Source organism: Neoarius graeffei, chromosome 27, assembly GCF_027579695.1.
Source record: "Neoarius graeffei isolate fNeoGra1 chromosome 27, fNeoGra1.pri, whole genome shotgun sequence".
NCBI classification, from domain to species: Eukaryota; Metazoa; Chordata; class Actinopteri; order Siluriformes; family Ariidae; genus Neoarius; species Neoarius graeffei.
In genome coordinates, this window is record NC_083595.1 from 19,447,601 (window position 1) to 19,462,654 (window position 15,054).

The 15,054-nt window shown below is 40.9% G+C and overlaps 1 protein-coding gene across 1 annotated transcript in view; it reads right to left on the reverse strand.

Annotated features, from left to right (window-relative positions):
• Nucleotides 1-935: 935 nt before the first annotated feature.
• The window catches only part of lcor (ligand dependent nuclear receptor corepressor), a 195,951-nt gene continuing 181,832 nt past the window's right edge, over nt 936-15,054 (reverse strand). Inside the window, exon 4 of the mRNA XM_060911545.1 lies at nt 936-1,980. Coding sequence (XP_060767528.1) covers nt 936-1,980 — 1,045 coding nt within the window. The remainder of the gene's footprint in view (nt 1,981-15,054) is intronic.

Consider the following 15,054-nt stretch of genomic DNA (forward strand, 5'->3'; position numbering starts at 1 on the left):
TGGCCTTGCCATTCCAATACTTTCAGAGGGAATTGTACATACCCGTTTGGAGCAATTAATGCCAGCATTGGTCTTTAAAACGATGCTTATAAAAATGAGGCTCTCATTGGAGGACACTTATTTAGTATCCTGAAGTGAGCCACACAGACTCTTAAGTGCGTAACACAAATAACGGTGAGGTAATCAGGTCACCAAATCATCACCAGAATCACCAGTATCTGGTAATTCCCTAGACTGAAAGTACAGTGCAAATGAAAGCAGAATTTTTGCAAATAAAAATAAAAACAGAATGAACCATTGAAATACTCAAATCATTCATCCCTGAATTACTTTTTTTTCCCTAAAGCAACATGTTCTAAAACAGCATTTCTAACTTATTTTTACTTAATATAACAGGCTATAAATGAAAAATAGTTATATAAATAGGCAGACACACTAGTATCAGATACCCAGTAAGAATCAATGCAGACTTGAGTTTAATTACCAAAGTATTTTACAAACCTGTAGTATGAGGGAGGGAATTGTGGGACAAGAGAGGAAATATTAATTCTTATTCTTTTAACTTGCTAACTATAACCCATTTTTACTGCTCCCAAACATGCCTTTTTTTTTTTGGATGTAGCTGAACATAAGGGATGGGAGAAAATAGGGCAAGTAAGAGGTTAAACTTCATAATGTTCCTTCTTTTCTTATACAAAATATCTGGTTTTGCCACTCTCATAGCTTTAATAATGTTACTTTTTGTGAGATTTAAAAAAAAAAAAAAACCTAAGAACTCCTTGGAGTGACCACTGTTCATCCATCATATTAGATGCTTATGGTTGTGCTCACCCAGATACTGCAAAGCAAATTGGCAGAGTTAAAGCCCTGTTTTGCCAATAATATTTAATTTTTTTTTACAAAATGGTGCATTTACTATTTTTTTTTCTCAGCACCTATGATACATCCTCTTGTACTGTGCTGGATGTGGTAGTTGGTGTTGATAGAGATTCAGTTTCTGCAGTCACTGCAGAGTCTTGTCTATCTATCTTCATAATCATTTTAAGCTTCTTTTTTGGTGGATTCTTTAATGTGCCCATCCTTTCTTTCACCTTGTACTCCAGGGTACTATGAGGAATACCATAAATGTTCTGTGCCTTTGAAACACTCATTTTTCCACTCATCACCACACCAATAGCCTCTTCAAGGATCTCACTGTTATACTGCCGATACCGGCCCCTTTTTTTGCGTGGCTGCTTGGAGACTGTTGGATCTGCTTCTGGATCTGAGGTTGGATACTGAGGTCCAGATGTATATTGGTCAGCATCAGTGCCTAAATACTCACTCACCCCACCTCCATCAAAGAGACTTCCCAAGCCTGCTCTACTACTCTGTTTGGGCAAAATGGTCCTAAGCCTCCTGCTGAGAGAATGATCCATGTACACACTGCCCACAGTAACAGAACTGTAATTACAGATATTAGAAATGTTGCCACTGGAGTTCCAGGAGAGATCCATACCCTTTACTTGTGGAATCTTCAAGTCTACTGGAAGGGAATTTCTTGCATCTTTCTTTGCCATAATGGGGAAGATATCAAAAGATTTGCTAGAGCAGGTACTGGTACCTTTGGTGAAGGTTCCATGATTTTCTAAGACAAGTGGATGGTTCTTTAGATCACTAAGATGGCTGCTGGCCGGTTTACACTCCAGTACACCATTTAGTTGTGGTTTCTCCCAGAAGTTGTCAGGTGACAGAAGAGGGTGTGTTTGACTGGAATTGAGACAACCTACCATCTCTAAACTTGCCAAAGAAAGAGGTGATGGTAGTTCAAGAAAGTGATGCCTCTGACTCAAGAGTTCCTCCCTTACAAGAAGTGATTTGGCAAGTAGAGGTTTAAAAGGGGCAGAGCAAGTACAGTTCTCCAAACTACAATCTTGCAAGCCTTGTTGCAATCCATCCTTATCAATTTCTTGGTAGTTTTCATCAGTTATCATGGATTGCCTGATTAAGACAAAAATATATATATAAATAAATAATATTCTCTATCCACATTCACTGGATATGAGCAATCACATGCTCTGATTGGCTACTCTACTACTAGGGTATCAGTGCATACATACATGTCAACCTTTGGTCAATCAAACCTGTATAACCAACCTCCAAAATCCGTATTTCCCTTATAAAATCCGTATAAGATGCAAATTAAAATAATTTACCTAAAATTTGAATGATAATTAGCAATATATATCCCAGTTACTTTTTATTCAATATTAATAACAATAAACCTTCAGAATGAATACAAAGTATTTTTCCAGTCTCACCTGTGAAAGGTAATCCCATGTGATCTCGTTTGGACGGTAAACCTGTTGGTACAGTTAAACGCAGCACATGAATGAGGCATCTTTATTCTCGGCTACTGTATACCAGAGACGGCTGAAGAATCTCCACTTTGCCCCATCCAATATGGCGGCGAGGATGACGTATGATTCTATGCAGAAGGCGGCGTCTATGTTTATATGTCTATGACTTCCCGGTTGGCGGGATTCTCGCAATGCGGTGTGCGCATGATCAAAAGTGGAACGAAGTCTCGCTACAACAAGATAACGCGCGATTTCATAAGACTCTTTACTGGCTGTCTGTGGTGTACAGTACGTTTATCATCGTGGGAATTGATTATAGCTCTAAATAAATATTGAAGTTTTTTTTTTAAAGAATCCGTATAACTTTATTTATAAGCCCGTATACTACGTTTATTGAATCAAATCCGTATAAAATACGGACATTCCGTATAGGTTGACATGTATGTGCATATACTGTGAGTAGAGGAAAAAAATGGCAGCTTTGTTATCAAGTATTTAAAAGAAACAGAAAAAGCTAAAAGAATACAGTCCCCCCTCTCCAGTATCTCCTGTTCCACACTCCAGTCCAGTCGGTGCTGGTGATGGACCTTTCAGTTGATTTGCCTACTGCCAAAAAAACCCGGAAGAAGAAGAACAAAATGACAGCGCGTGTTGCTATACCAACCAGGGACGAAATAAAACTACTCGAAAACAAAACCCTAAAAAATACCAAAAAAGCAACAAAATATGGAATAAAAGTATTTGATGGTAAGAACGTATCTTTTTTATTTTTCAAGAATTATTATTATAACATTTTTCATAAATTGCGACTGTCATTTTGCTAGTTTGTTTACATTCTAAGCGGAAATTATTTTGTCAGATGTTTTGTAAAAATATTTATTTATCGAATTTGCAAAAAATAAAAATGCTCCGCTTCTCAAAATCCAGTGAATGTGGATAGAATAAAAGTTATTCCACTCAATCTTGTTGTACATGGCTTATAGCCTACTTGGCTATGCGCCTCATTGGCTATCAGCTTGTACGACTCGATTTCGTGGAATAACGTGTGTGTGTGTGTGTAAAAACACAAATATTCACTGAAGGCGAAATGAATAAATGTTGGTGAATAATAACCAAGACAGAGTCAAGGTTATTATTTACTGATATTCACTGAGTCTGAGGCAGATAATTGATTTTGGATAAATACACAGGTGATTATTAAAAAAAAAAAAAACATATTAAAAAATCATTCACTTCAAACTTCAAAAGTGGCATGCAAATATAATCAATGCGCACAGACTTATGTCACTTATCTATGCCGACTGACATAAAATACTTTGTTTTGAAACAGATTAAATAAATCACAATTACACCTGACGTTTGAATAGTTTGGGACCAAACATTGTAGCATCTTTAGTGCTTTTAGGATTGGTATTTTCTTTCATAATTTGTAATTCTTCCTCACTTATGGTGACAAAGCGATTGGCAGCCATTTTGTTGAGTCACTCAAGGTGATGATCAAGAAACAGTCCAAATTTCTCAACTAATTAGCGTGCGCAGTTTTCTTTGTGGACACCTGACCATCACACCCATATGCAGGCCTTCCCAAAACTGCTGGCACACAATTGTTTAGAATGTCTTTGTATGCTGTATCATTAACTTTTCCCTTCACTGGAATTAAAGGGCCCAAACCGGTTTCAGTATAACAATGTCCATGTGCACAAAGCAAGGCCCATGAAGATATGGTTTACCAACTTTGGTGTGAACGAACTCTAATGGTCCGACGTCAGCTACTGCTGACCTAAACCCCATTAAACACCTTTGGGATGAACTGGAAGACTGACTGCATGCCAGGTCTCTTCACCTAGCTTCAGTGTCTAACCTCATTAATGCTCTTGTGGTTGGTTGAAATGGCAATTCCCCACAGCCATACTTCAAAATGTAGTGGAAAGGCTTCCCAGAAGAGTGGAAGTTACTATAACAGCAAAAAGGTGCCTAAATCAAGAATGGAATGTACAACAAGCACATATAGGTGTGATTGGTCAGATGTCCACATACTTTTGTCAATACATCATGAAAATTGCCAAATCAAGAAAGAACCTAGATACCAACTCTAAATTAGTAAAATAATCAGAATGTTTAAGTAAAAAATGTCCTTGTGTAGTGTTGATCACAGAATGAAAGGTCATATTTTATAATATGAATAAAGTGTTCATCCTTCAAAAATAATTATGGAGAAAATATGTAATTTTGCATTTTGGTAAAGCAAAATAGTAATTTAAGTAAACTTAAATTAAAAAACTATTAAAAAACAATTGTCCATTCCCATTATTTTATTTATTTATATAAATCCTTTGAGAACAAAGTAGCAGGTAGTACCTTACTGCTTGAAACTTTATGAACCCTTTAGAATTTTCTATATTTATGCATAAATATGACCTAAAATATACTAAAGTCCTAAAACTAGACAAAGAGAACCCAATTAAATAAATGAGTTTAAAATTTTATACAACCCCGATTCCAAAAAAGTTGGGACAAAGAACAAATTGTAAATAAAAACGGAATGCAATGATGTGGAAGTTTCAAAATTCCATATTTTATTCAGAATAGAACATAGATGACATATCAAATGTTTAAACTGAGAAAATGTATTATTTAAAGAGAAAAATTAGGTGATTTTAAATTTCATGACAACACATTTCAAAAAAGTTGGGACAAGGCCATGTTTACCACTGTGAGACATCCCCTTTTCTCTTTACAACAGTCTGTAAACGTCTGGGGACTGAGGAGACAAGTTGCTCAAGTTTAGGGATATGAATGTTAACCCATTCTTGTCTAATGTAGGATTCTAGTTGCTCAACTGTCTTTTTTGTCGTATCTTCTGTTTTATGATGCGCCAAATGTTTTCTATGGGTGAAAGATCTGGACTGCAGGCTGGCCAGTTCAGTACTCAGACCCTTCTTCTATGCAGCCATGATGCTGTAATTGATGCAGTATGTGGTTTGGCATTGTCATGTTGGAAAATGGGGGCGGCACGGTGGTGTAGTGGTTAGCACTGTCGCCTCACAGCAAGAAGGTCCGGGTTCGAGCCCCGTGGCCGGCGAGGGCCTTTCTGTGCGGAGTTTGCATGTTCTCCCCATGTCTGCGTGGGTTTCCTCTGGGTGCTCCGGTTTCCCCCACAGTCCAAAGACATGCAGGTTAGGTTAACTGGTGACTCTAAATTGACCGTAGGTGTGAAGGTGAGTGTGAATGGTTGTCTGTGTCTATGTGTCAGCCCTGTGATGACCTGACGACTTGTCCAGGGTGTACCCCGCCTTTTGCCCGTAGTCAGCTGGGATAGGCTCCAGCTTGCCTGCGACCCTGTAGAACAGGATAAAGTGGCTACAGATGATGAGATGAGATGTTGGAAAATGCAAGGTCTTCCCCGAAAGAGACGTCATCTGGATGGGAGCATATGTTGCTCTAGAACCTGGATATACCTTTCAGTATTGATGGTGTCTTTCCAGATGTGTAAGCTGCCCATGCCACATGCACTAATGCAACCCCATACCATCAGAGATGCAGGTTTCTGAACTGAGCGCTGATAACAACTTGGGTTGTCCTTCTCCTCTTTAGTCCGAATGACACGGCGTCCGTGATTTCCATAAAGAACTTCAAATTTTGATTCGTCTGACCACAGAACAGTTTTCCACTTTGCCACAGTCCATTTTAAATGAGCCTCAGCCCAGAGAAGACATCTGCACTTCTGGATCATGCTTAGATACGGCTTCTTTGAATTATAGAGTTTTAGCTGGCAACAGCGGATAGCACGGTGAATTGTGTTCACAGATAATGTTCTCTGGCAATATTCCTGAGCCCATTTTGTGATTTCCAATACAGAAGCATGCCTGTATGTGATGCAGTGCCATCTAAGGGCCTGAAGATCACGGGCACCCAGTATGGTTTTCCGGCCTTGACCTTTATGCACAGAGATTCTTCCAGATTCTCTGAATCTTTTGATGATATTATGCACTGCTTTCATTTTTGTACTTTTCGCTTTCCTTTTTCCGTTTTTTTTCCCGGTTTTTTCTCTTTCTTTTTTCGGAAGAACGCCGAGACCGGAAGCTTTCTTTTTCTCTCCTCCTGTGTAAAGTCCACAAGCGGAGGCCATCTGATCTGCTTTAATATCAACAGATCTTCATTTAAGGTACGTGAATCTTTTCATCATGGCACACCTTCAGCCTGTTCAGTGTGCTGAGTGCAGGATGTTTAGTCATTCTTCCTCCGTCACTAGCAATAGCTCTATTAGCTTTACTTGTGATAAGTGCAGATTAGTTAGCTCTCTGACGGAGAAGATTTCAGTGCTAGAAGCGCGTGTCCAGGCTTTAGAGCAGGTTAGTGAGCGTGAGAACAGTGTAGTTTCTGTTAGGGAAAGTCTGGACGCCCTAGGTGGAGTTGGCAATCCCCCAACTCCAGCATTAGAGCCCTTACAGCGGGGCGAATGGGTGACGGCTTGGCGGCATAAGCGTAGAGCCAAAGCTACCGCTGAGGCTCGCCCACGGGAGCACCACTCCTCTCCGTGTCACGTGTCGAACAGGTTTGCTCTCCTTAGTGATGCACCCACTGAGAAACCTGAAAGAGCTCTGGTTATAGGGGACTCTATCATACGGCACGTGAAATTAGCTCAGCCTTTAGGGGCACCAGCAGCTTTAGTCAGGTGTATACCGGGAGCCAGGGCGCCAGACATAGCAGGTAATCTTAGGGTCCTAGGCAAGCACAGGTTCTCAAAGATAGTTATCCATGCAGGAGCTAATGATATACGCCTTCGTCAGTCTGAGGTTACTAAGAGTAACTTTGTAGAGGTGTTTAAATTAGCGAAGGCGATGTCCGATGCTGTAGTATGCTCTGGCCCCATCCCAATGCGGCGTGGCGATGTAGCTTACAGCAGGTTATGGTCGCTGAACTGCTGGCTGTCCAGGTGGTGCTCTGAAAACAGTGTGGGCTTTATAGATAATTGGGCTAATTTTGAGGGCACTGCTGGCCTGTTAGGGCGGGACGGTATCCATCCCACTCGGGAAGGTGCTGCTCTCATTTCCTGCAGCATAGGTCATAGTCTCAGAACAGGCCTAGTTAATTTCTGACAATCCAGAGCCAAGGCCAGGGAGCAGACGAACAGGCTAAACCGACTGTCTGCTAGCTGCACAGAGTCGTCACTCAGGGCCCACTACATCGAGACTGTGTCTGTTCCCCGAGCTCAACAAAAAGGTAGAAATTTTCAGAGAGTTTGTTCCAGTAACCTAATCAATATAAAATTAGATCATACTGACTGTACAGCTGCTGCCAGCACCTTTGATCTAAAGGTGGGGCTATTAAATATTAGATCTCTTACATCTAAAGCGCTAATGGTTAATGAACTCATTACTGATCAGGAGTTTAATGTACTGTGTTTAACAGAAACATGGATTAAGCCAAATGAATATATAGCATTAACTGAAGCGAGTCCTCCTGGATACAGTTATATACACCAGCCTCATCTAACTGGCAGAGGAGGAGGCGTCGCGGTTATTTATAACGATTATCTAGGTGTAACACACAAACCTGGTTATAAATTTAATACATTTGAAGTTCTTCATACTCATATAATGTATGTAGCCTCGAAAAATAAGTCTACCCAGTTAATTCCATTGCTTATTATTTACAGGCCCCCGGGGCCATATTCTGAGTTTCTTTCTGAATTTGCAGATTTTATCTCAGATTTGGTTATTTCCTTAGACAAAGATTTAGTTGTCGGAGATTTTAATATTCACTTCGATAACCCAGAAGACCCTTTAAAAACAGCGTTTGTGTCCATCTTAGATTCAGTCGGGATTAAGCAGAATGTCATAGGACCGACCCATAATGGTGGTCACACCCTTGATCTAATACTAACATTCAGATTAAACGTAGACAATATAGTCATACTTCCACAGTCTGAAGTTATCTCAGATCATTGTCTCATCTCATTCAAAACATGTCTGAGTAATAATATATGCACCTCACCACGCTACTGTATTAAACGTACTTTCATGTCAACTACTGCACAGAGCTTTATAAATGATCTCCCAGAGCTGTCAACTTTGATTGGGTCACTGTCAGCCCCTGCAGAACTTGATCAGGCAACTGAATGCTTAGAGTCAACATTCCGCCATACTTTAGATAATGTAGCTCCTCTAAAAAGGAAAATGGTCAGAGACAAAAAATTAGCACCCTGGTATAATGATGACACTCGCACATTAAAACAGACCACTCGAAAATTGGAACGTAAATGGCGTCAAACAAAATTGGTAGTGTTCAAATTAGCTTGGAAGGAGAGCTTCCTGAAGTATAGAAAAGCTCTTAGTGCTGTGAGATCAACATATTTCTCCTCCCTAATAGAAGATAACAAAAATAATCCTAGATTCCTATTTAATACTGTAGCAAAATTAACCAGGAATAAGTCCACTATCAACACATGCACACCTGCAGTATGTAGTAGCAACGACTTCATGAATTTTTTTAATGACAAAATTGAGAATATCCGACAAAAAATTCAAACTACTAATTTAAGGTTAGACAATGAAAGTAGGGCGGCACGGTGGTGTAGTGGTTAGCGCTGTCGCCTCACAGCGAGAAGGTCCTGGGTTCGAGCCCCGGGGCCGGCGAGGGCCTTTCTGTGCGGAGTTTGCATGTTCTCCCCGTGTCCGCGTGGGTTTCCTCCGGGTGCTCCGGTTTCCCCCACAGTCCAAAGACATGCAGGTTAGGTTAACTGGTGACTCTAAATTGACCGTAGGTGTGACTGTGAATGGTTGTCTGTGTCTATGTGTCAGCCCTGTGATGACCTGGCGACTTGTCCAGGGTGTACCCCGCCTTTCGCCCGTAGTCAGCTGGGATAGGCTCCAGCTTGCCTGTGACCCTGTAGAAGGATAAAGCGGCTAGAGATAATGTGATGTGCGTGTGATGTGACAATGAAAGTGACCTTGTAGTTAACAATATAACTGTATCAGATCATCAGTTAGAATGTTTTATTCCCCTAAAAGAAACTGAATTACTTTCATTAATCTCTACATCAAAAGCCTCAACTTGCGTACTAGATCCCTTACCGACACATCTATTCAAACAGATAATGCCTGGAGTAATTGAACCGCTTCTAAAAATAATAAATTCTTCTCTTATGATTGGCTATGTACCCAAATCCTTTAAACTAGCAGTTATCAAACCCCTGATTAAAAAACCTGACCTTGATCCCTGTCAGCTGTCCAATTATCGGCCAATATCAAACCTCCCCTTTATCTCCAAGATCCTTGAAAAAGCTGTGGCACAGCAGTTATGCTCATATTTACATAGGAATAACATCCATGAGGTGTATCAGTTAGGATTTAGACCTCATAGCACAGAGACAGCACTGGTTAAAGTAGTAAACGACCTACTGTTGGCGTCTGATCAGGGCTGTGTCTCGCTACTTGTGTTGCTTGACCTTAGTGCAGCATTTGATACCATTGATCATTCCATTCTTCTGGATAGACTAGAAAATGTTGTGGGAGTTAAGGGAATGGCCCTCTCCTGGCTCAGGTCTTATCTAACTGATCGTTATCAGTATGTTGATATAAATGGTGATATTTCTAGACGTACCGAGGTAAAGTTTGGTGTTCCACAAGGTTCTGTCTTGGGTCCACTGCTTTTTTCTCTATATATGTTACCTCTGGGCGATATTATTCGTAAACATTGTATTAGTTTCCACTGTTATGCTGATGACACACAGTTGTATGTCTCTGCAAAACCTGATGAGAGACACCAGCTTAATAAAATTGAGGAATGTGTTAAGGACATTAGACACTGGATGCTTATAAATTTCCTTCTGCTTAACTCTGACAAGACTGAAGTACTTGTGCTAGGACCACATACAGCTAGAAGTAAGTTTTCTGATTACACATTAACTCTGGATGGCCTTTCTGTTTCTTCACGTGCAGCAGTAAAAGACCTCGGAGTGATTATTGACCCCAGTCTTTCATTCGAAACTCACATTGATAACATCACCCGGATAGCTTTCTTTCATCTCAGAAATATTGAAAGATAAGAAATTTAATGTCATTGCATGATGCAGAAAAACTAGTCCATGCTTTCGTTACGTCCAGGTTGGATTATTGTAATGCCTTACTGTCTGGATGTTCCAATAAGTGCATAAACAAGCTCCAGTTAGTTCAAAATGCAGCAGCAAGAGTCCTTACTAGAACTAGAAAATATGACCACATCACGCCTGTCTTATCCACACTGCATTGGCTCCCAATCAAATTTCGTATTGATTATAAAATACTACTATTGACCTTTAAAGCACTAAATGGTCTCGCACCACAGTACCTGAGTGAACTTCTGCTCCTCTATGACCCGCCACGCCTACTTAGATCAAAAGGTGCAGGCTATCTGCTGGTACCTCGTATAGTGAAGGCTACATCAGGGGGCAGAGCCTTTTCTTACAAAGCCCCACTGTTATGGAACAGCCTTCCAAGTAATGTTCGGGAATCAGACACAGTCTCAGCATTTAAGTCTAGGCTGAAAACATATCTGTTTAGTCAAGCCTTTTGTTAATGGTGTTTATGAGGTAAAGGAGTAGATCTGGAGGGTCCTCAGACATAGAGTGTTTTGGTAAACTGGGATGTATGGATGCTGTCAGTCCCCACTCGCTTGCTCACTCGAGTTTGTTGACGGTGTAGTGGCTGGCTGCTTTATGTCCCGGGGCTCCCTCATGCCTGTGTTACCTTCTGGCTCTCTCCTTTTAGTTATGCTGTCATAGTTAGTTGCCGGAGTCCCTGCTTGTACTCGGTGCAATATGTATACTGTTCCTACTTATTCAGGTGACATTGGGCATACCTAACCACCTGTGTTTTCTTTCTCTCCCCCCCACCCCAAATCTGTCCCTCTGAGTTACATGGAGTCAACAGGAAATCTTTTGGTGGAGAGGGTGGAGACCTCGACTGGCTATCGTAGCCTGCAGGGAATCGGCCGTCAGACATTCTGTCGCATGTCCCAGACCCGGTGAAATGTAACTGAATTGTCTTGGCCAGGCCTAAGGGTCCCATCTGCATCTCATCATTGCTGAGGAGTGTGCTCCCATCACCCAATCAAGCATCCAGCCAGAGCAGGTCATGATATTTTTTACCATATTAACATGCCATTGTTGTGCGTTATGCCTGATGTAAAGACTCTCGTCTCTGCGAGCCTACCACACAGATTTAATACTTGTCATTTTTAGGGCATACCTAACAACGTGTTTTCTTTCTCTCTCCCCCCCCCCCCCCCCCCCCCCCCCCCCCACCCATCTGTCCCTCTGAGTTACATGTTGATCCTGGGATTGAGATGCTGGCCTCTTCTGCCCCTCGGACCTGCTTGATCCATCCTGGTGCCCTGTGTCTGGTCGGAGTTTTATCGCCCCACTCCTGTGAAGGACGGCCCCATGAGGACAGTTGAGGGTTATACCTGTTAAAACTGTTAATATTATAGTCAGGCTGTCTGTTGCCCAAATGAGGATGGGTTCCCTTTTGAGTCTGGTTCCTCTCGAGGTTTCTTCCTCATGTCGTCTGAGGGAGTTTTTCCTTGCCACTGTCGCCACAGGCTTGCTCATTGGGGATAGATTAGGGATAAAATTAGCTCATGTTTTAAGTCGTTCAAATTCTGTAAAGCTGCTTTGCGACAATGTTTATTGTTAAAAGCGCTGTACAAATAAACTTGATTTGATTATGTTCAAACTCTTTGCAATTTTACACTGTCGAACTCCTTTTTGATATTGCTCCACTATTTGTCAGCGCAGAATTAGGGGGATTCTTCCCATCTTTACTTCTGAGAGCCGCTGCCACTCCAAGATGCTCTTTTTATACCCAGTCATGTTAATGCATACCTGTCAACCCTCCCATTTTTCCCGGGAAATCCCTTATTTTGACTTATTTCCCGCTGTCTTCCCGTTTTTTTTATTTTCCGGAAAATATCCCGTATTTTCACATTATATAAAAGTCGGTAGGTCCAGAATTCATGACGCGCCTCTGACAGGAGTTTACAGCAGGAAGTCGGGCCATGAATTCACGTCCCCATCCCCACCCTCTCCAGTACAGCAGGTGGCAGTCTAGTAATTACACATTGATTTTAATTGCATGTCTGTGAAGAAGACTGTCAGAACCATAGCGCTAGTCTGACCCATAGATTTACATAGAAGACTAGATTCCTCACCGCGTATTCCAGAACGTCCGCACAGGGTGGCCATCTTACCACAGACAAGGGTATTATGGGTATACAAGGGTATAACTCACATTATGATTTACAGGAAATCAAAGTACTGACTTTGATGACAAGATGATGTGTGTGTCTGTGTGTGTTTTAATTGTAGATGTTTATATCAGTATGTTTAGTTTTATTTTAACTGCACATTGGAGCCTAGTCAAATGAAATTTCAATCTTCTGTGCTAACATATATTGACTTTGACATGATAATCAGCTTTGAATGTTCGTTTTGTAAATGTAAAGATATCTTTTTATCCTTGGAAGTATAACCACGTGATTAATTAAATGCTTTTTTTTGTCACAAACTACCGTGAGTCGCTGTCACTGTTTTATACAATTACTTACTCGGGCAGTGCATTTGTTATTATGCTATGATGTGAGTTTACATTTGTTTTTATGCTATGATGTGAGTGCATTAGGTTTTTGAGGTGGATGAAGTATTTCTGAAGTTTCAGAAGTGAGTAAGCTGTTTATTTAACTTTAGCTTCCCCTACGGCCCTATCACATGTAAAAATATTTTCACGAAAAAATTGGAAATAAATTGTATGGTTATTTGTCCTAAGGCCGCAGTTATCCATAAGTATGCAGTGTTAGGCTTCTCACAGCATAGTAATTTCAGCATGCATCCTGTCTTACAGTCTGTAGTATACTGAAATATTTTCGCCAAGCTATGCGTATTTTTTTAAAACATAAAATGATTATTCATCATTAATATCATAAATACATACATCCGTTTGTTTTTTTATATAACAAACCAAACCGTTTGAATATCGATTGAAATTTGAGGAAGTGACAGTCATCTGAAAAGTACATATCGCTACCAACACAATGTAATGGGTAAGCCAGCTGTCTGAGGTAAGATGGCCGCCATGTGTGGACGTTCGACTTCGTTGATGGGCAACGGGGACGAGGCATCTAGTCTTCTATGTAAATCTATGGTCTGACCAAGGTCACTGCTCGGAACTTCTCACAAAACTAAAAGATGGTCATAATTCTTTCCTCAGGGAGCGAGTTTCATTAGACGGCAAGACTAGAGACATGAATAAAGAAAGGAGCGAGGCAAAACCAAAAAAGGTGTATTGCCGCTACTTGCCCAAATGGCAGGACGAATTTAATTTTGTGAAGAAAAGTCAGTTCGATTACCGACTTTCCGAAATTTTCGGAAAGTTCGACTTTCCGAAATTTTCCCTTATTTTGAGTTAAAAATCTGGGAAATATCCCTTTTTTTCAAACCTCGAAGTTGACAGGTATGTGTTAATGACCTATTGCCAATTGACCTAATGAGTTGCAATTTGGTCCTCCAGCTGTTCCTTTTTTGTACCTTTAACTTTTCCAGCCTCTTATTGCCCCTGTCCCAACTTTTTTGAGATGTGTTGCTGTCATGAAATTTCAAATGAGCCAATATTTGGCATGAAATTTCAAAATGTCTCACTTTCGACATTTGATATGTTGTCTATGTTCTATTGTGAATACGATATCAGTTTTTGAGATTTGTAAATTATTGCATTCCGTTTTTATTTACAATTTGTACTTTGTCCCAACCTTTTTGGAATCGGGGTTGTACTTGGTCATTTATTGAGAAAAATGATCCAATATTACCTATCCCCAAGTTTGGGAACCTTTGCTTTCATGATCTGGTGTGACTCCATTGTGCATGAATAACTGGAACTAAACATTTCAGGTAACTGTGGATCATTCCTGCAAGTCCCACATCAGCTTGGAGGAATTTTAGTCCATTCTTCTCGACAGAACCGCTTCAACTCCAGGATGTTGGGGGGTTTCCTCAGATGAACTGCTCACACACAATTTCTATCAGATTAAGGTCAGGACTTTGACTTAGCCATTCCAAAACATTAACTTTTATTATTCTTTAACCATTTTTGGGTAGAATAATTTGTGTGCTTAGGGACGTTGTCTTGGGTGGCATGGTAGTGCAGTGGTTAGCACTGTTGCCTCACAGCAAGAAGGTTCTGGGTTTGAGCCCAGTGGCCAATGGGGGACTTTCTGTGTAGAGTTTGCATGTGCTCACCATGTCTGCGTGGGTTTCCTCTGAGTGCTCCGGTTTCTCCCACAGTCCAAAGACATGCAGGTTAGGTTAATTGGTGGCTCTAAATTGCCCATAGGTGTGAGTGTGAATGTTTGTTTGTCTCTCTGTGTAAGCCCTGCGATGACCTGGCGACTTGTCCAGGGTGTACCCTGCCTCTCGCCCATAGTCAGCTGGGATAGGCTCCAGCTTGCCCGCGATCCTGCACAGGATAAGCGGTTACAGATAATGAATGGATGGATGGGTCGTTATCTTGCTGCATGACCCACTTTCTTTTGAGATTCAGTTAATGGACATATGTCCTGACAAATTCCTTTAGAATTCCTTGCAATAATTCAGAATTCATTATTGCATAAATGATGGCAAGCCGTCATGGCCCAGATGCAGCAAAACAGGTCCAAACCTTGATACTTCCACCACCATGTTCAC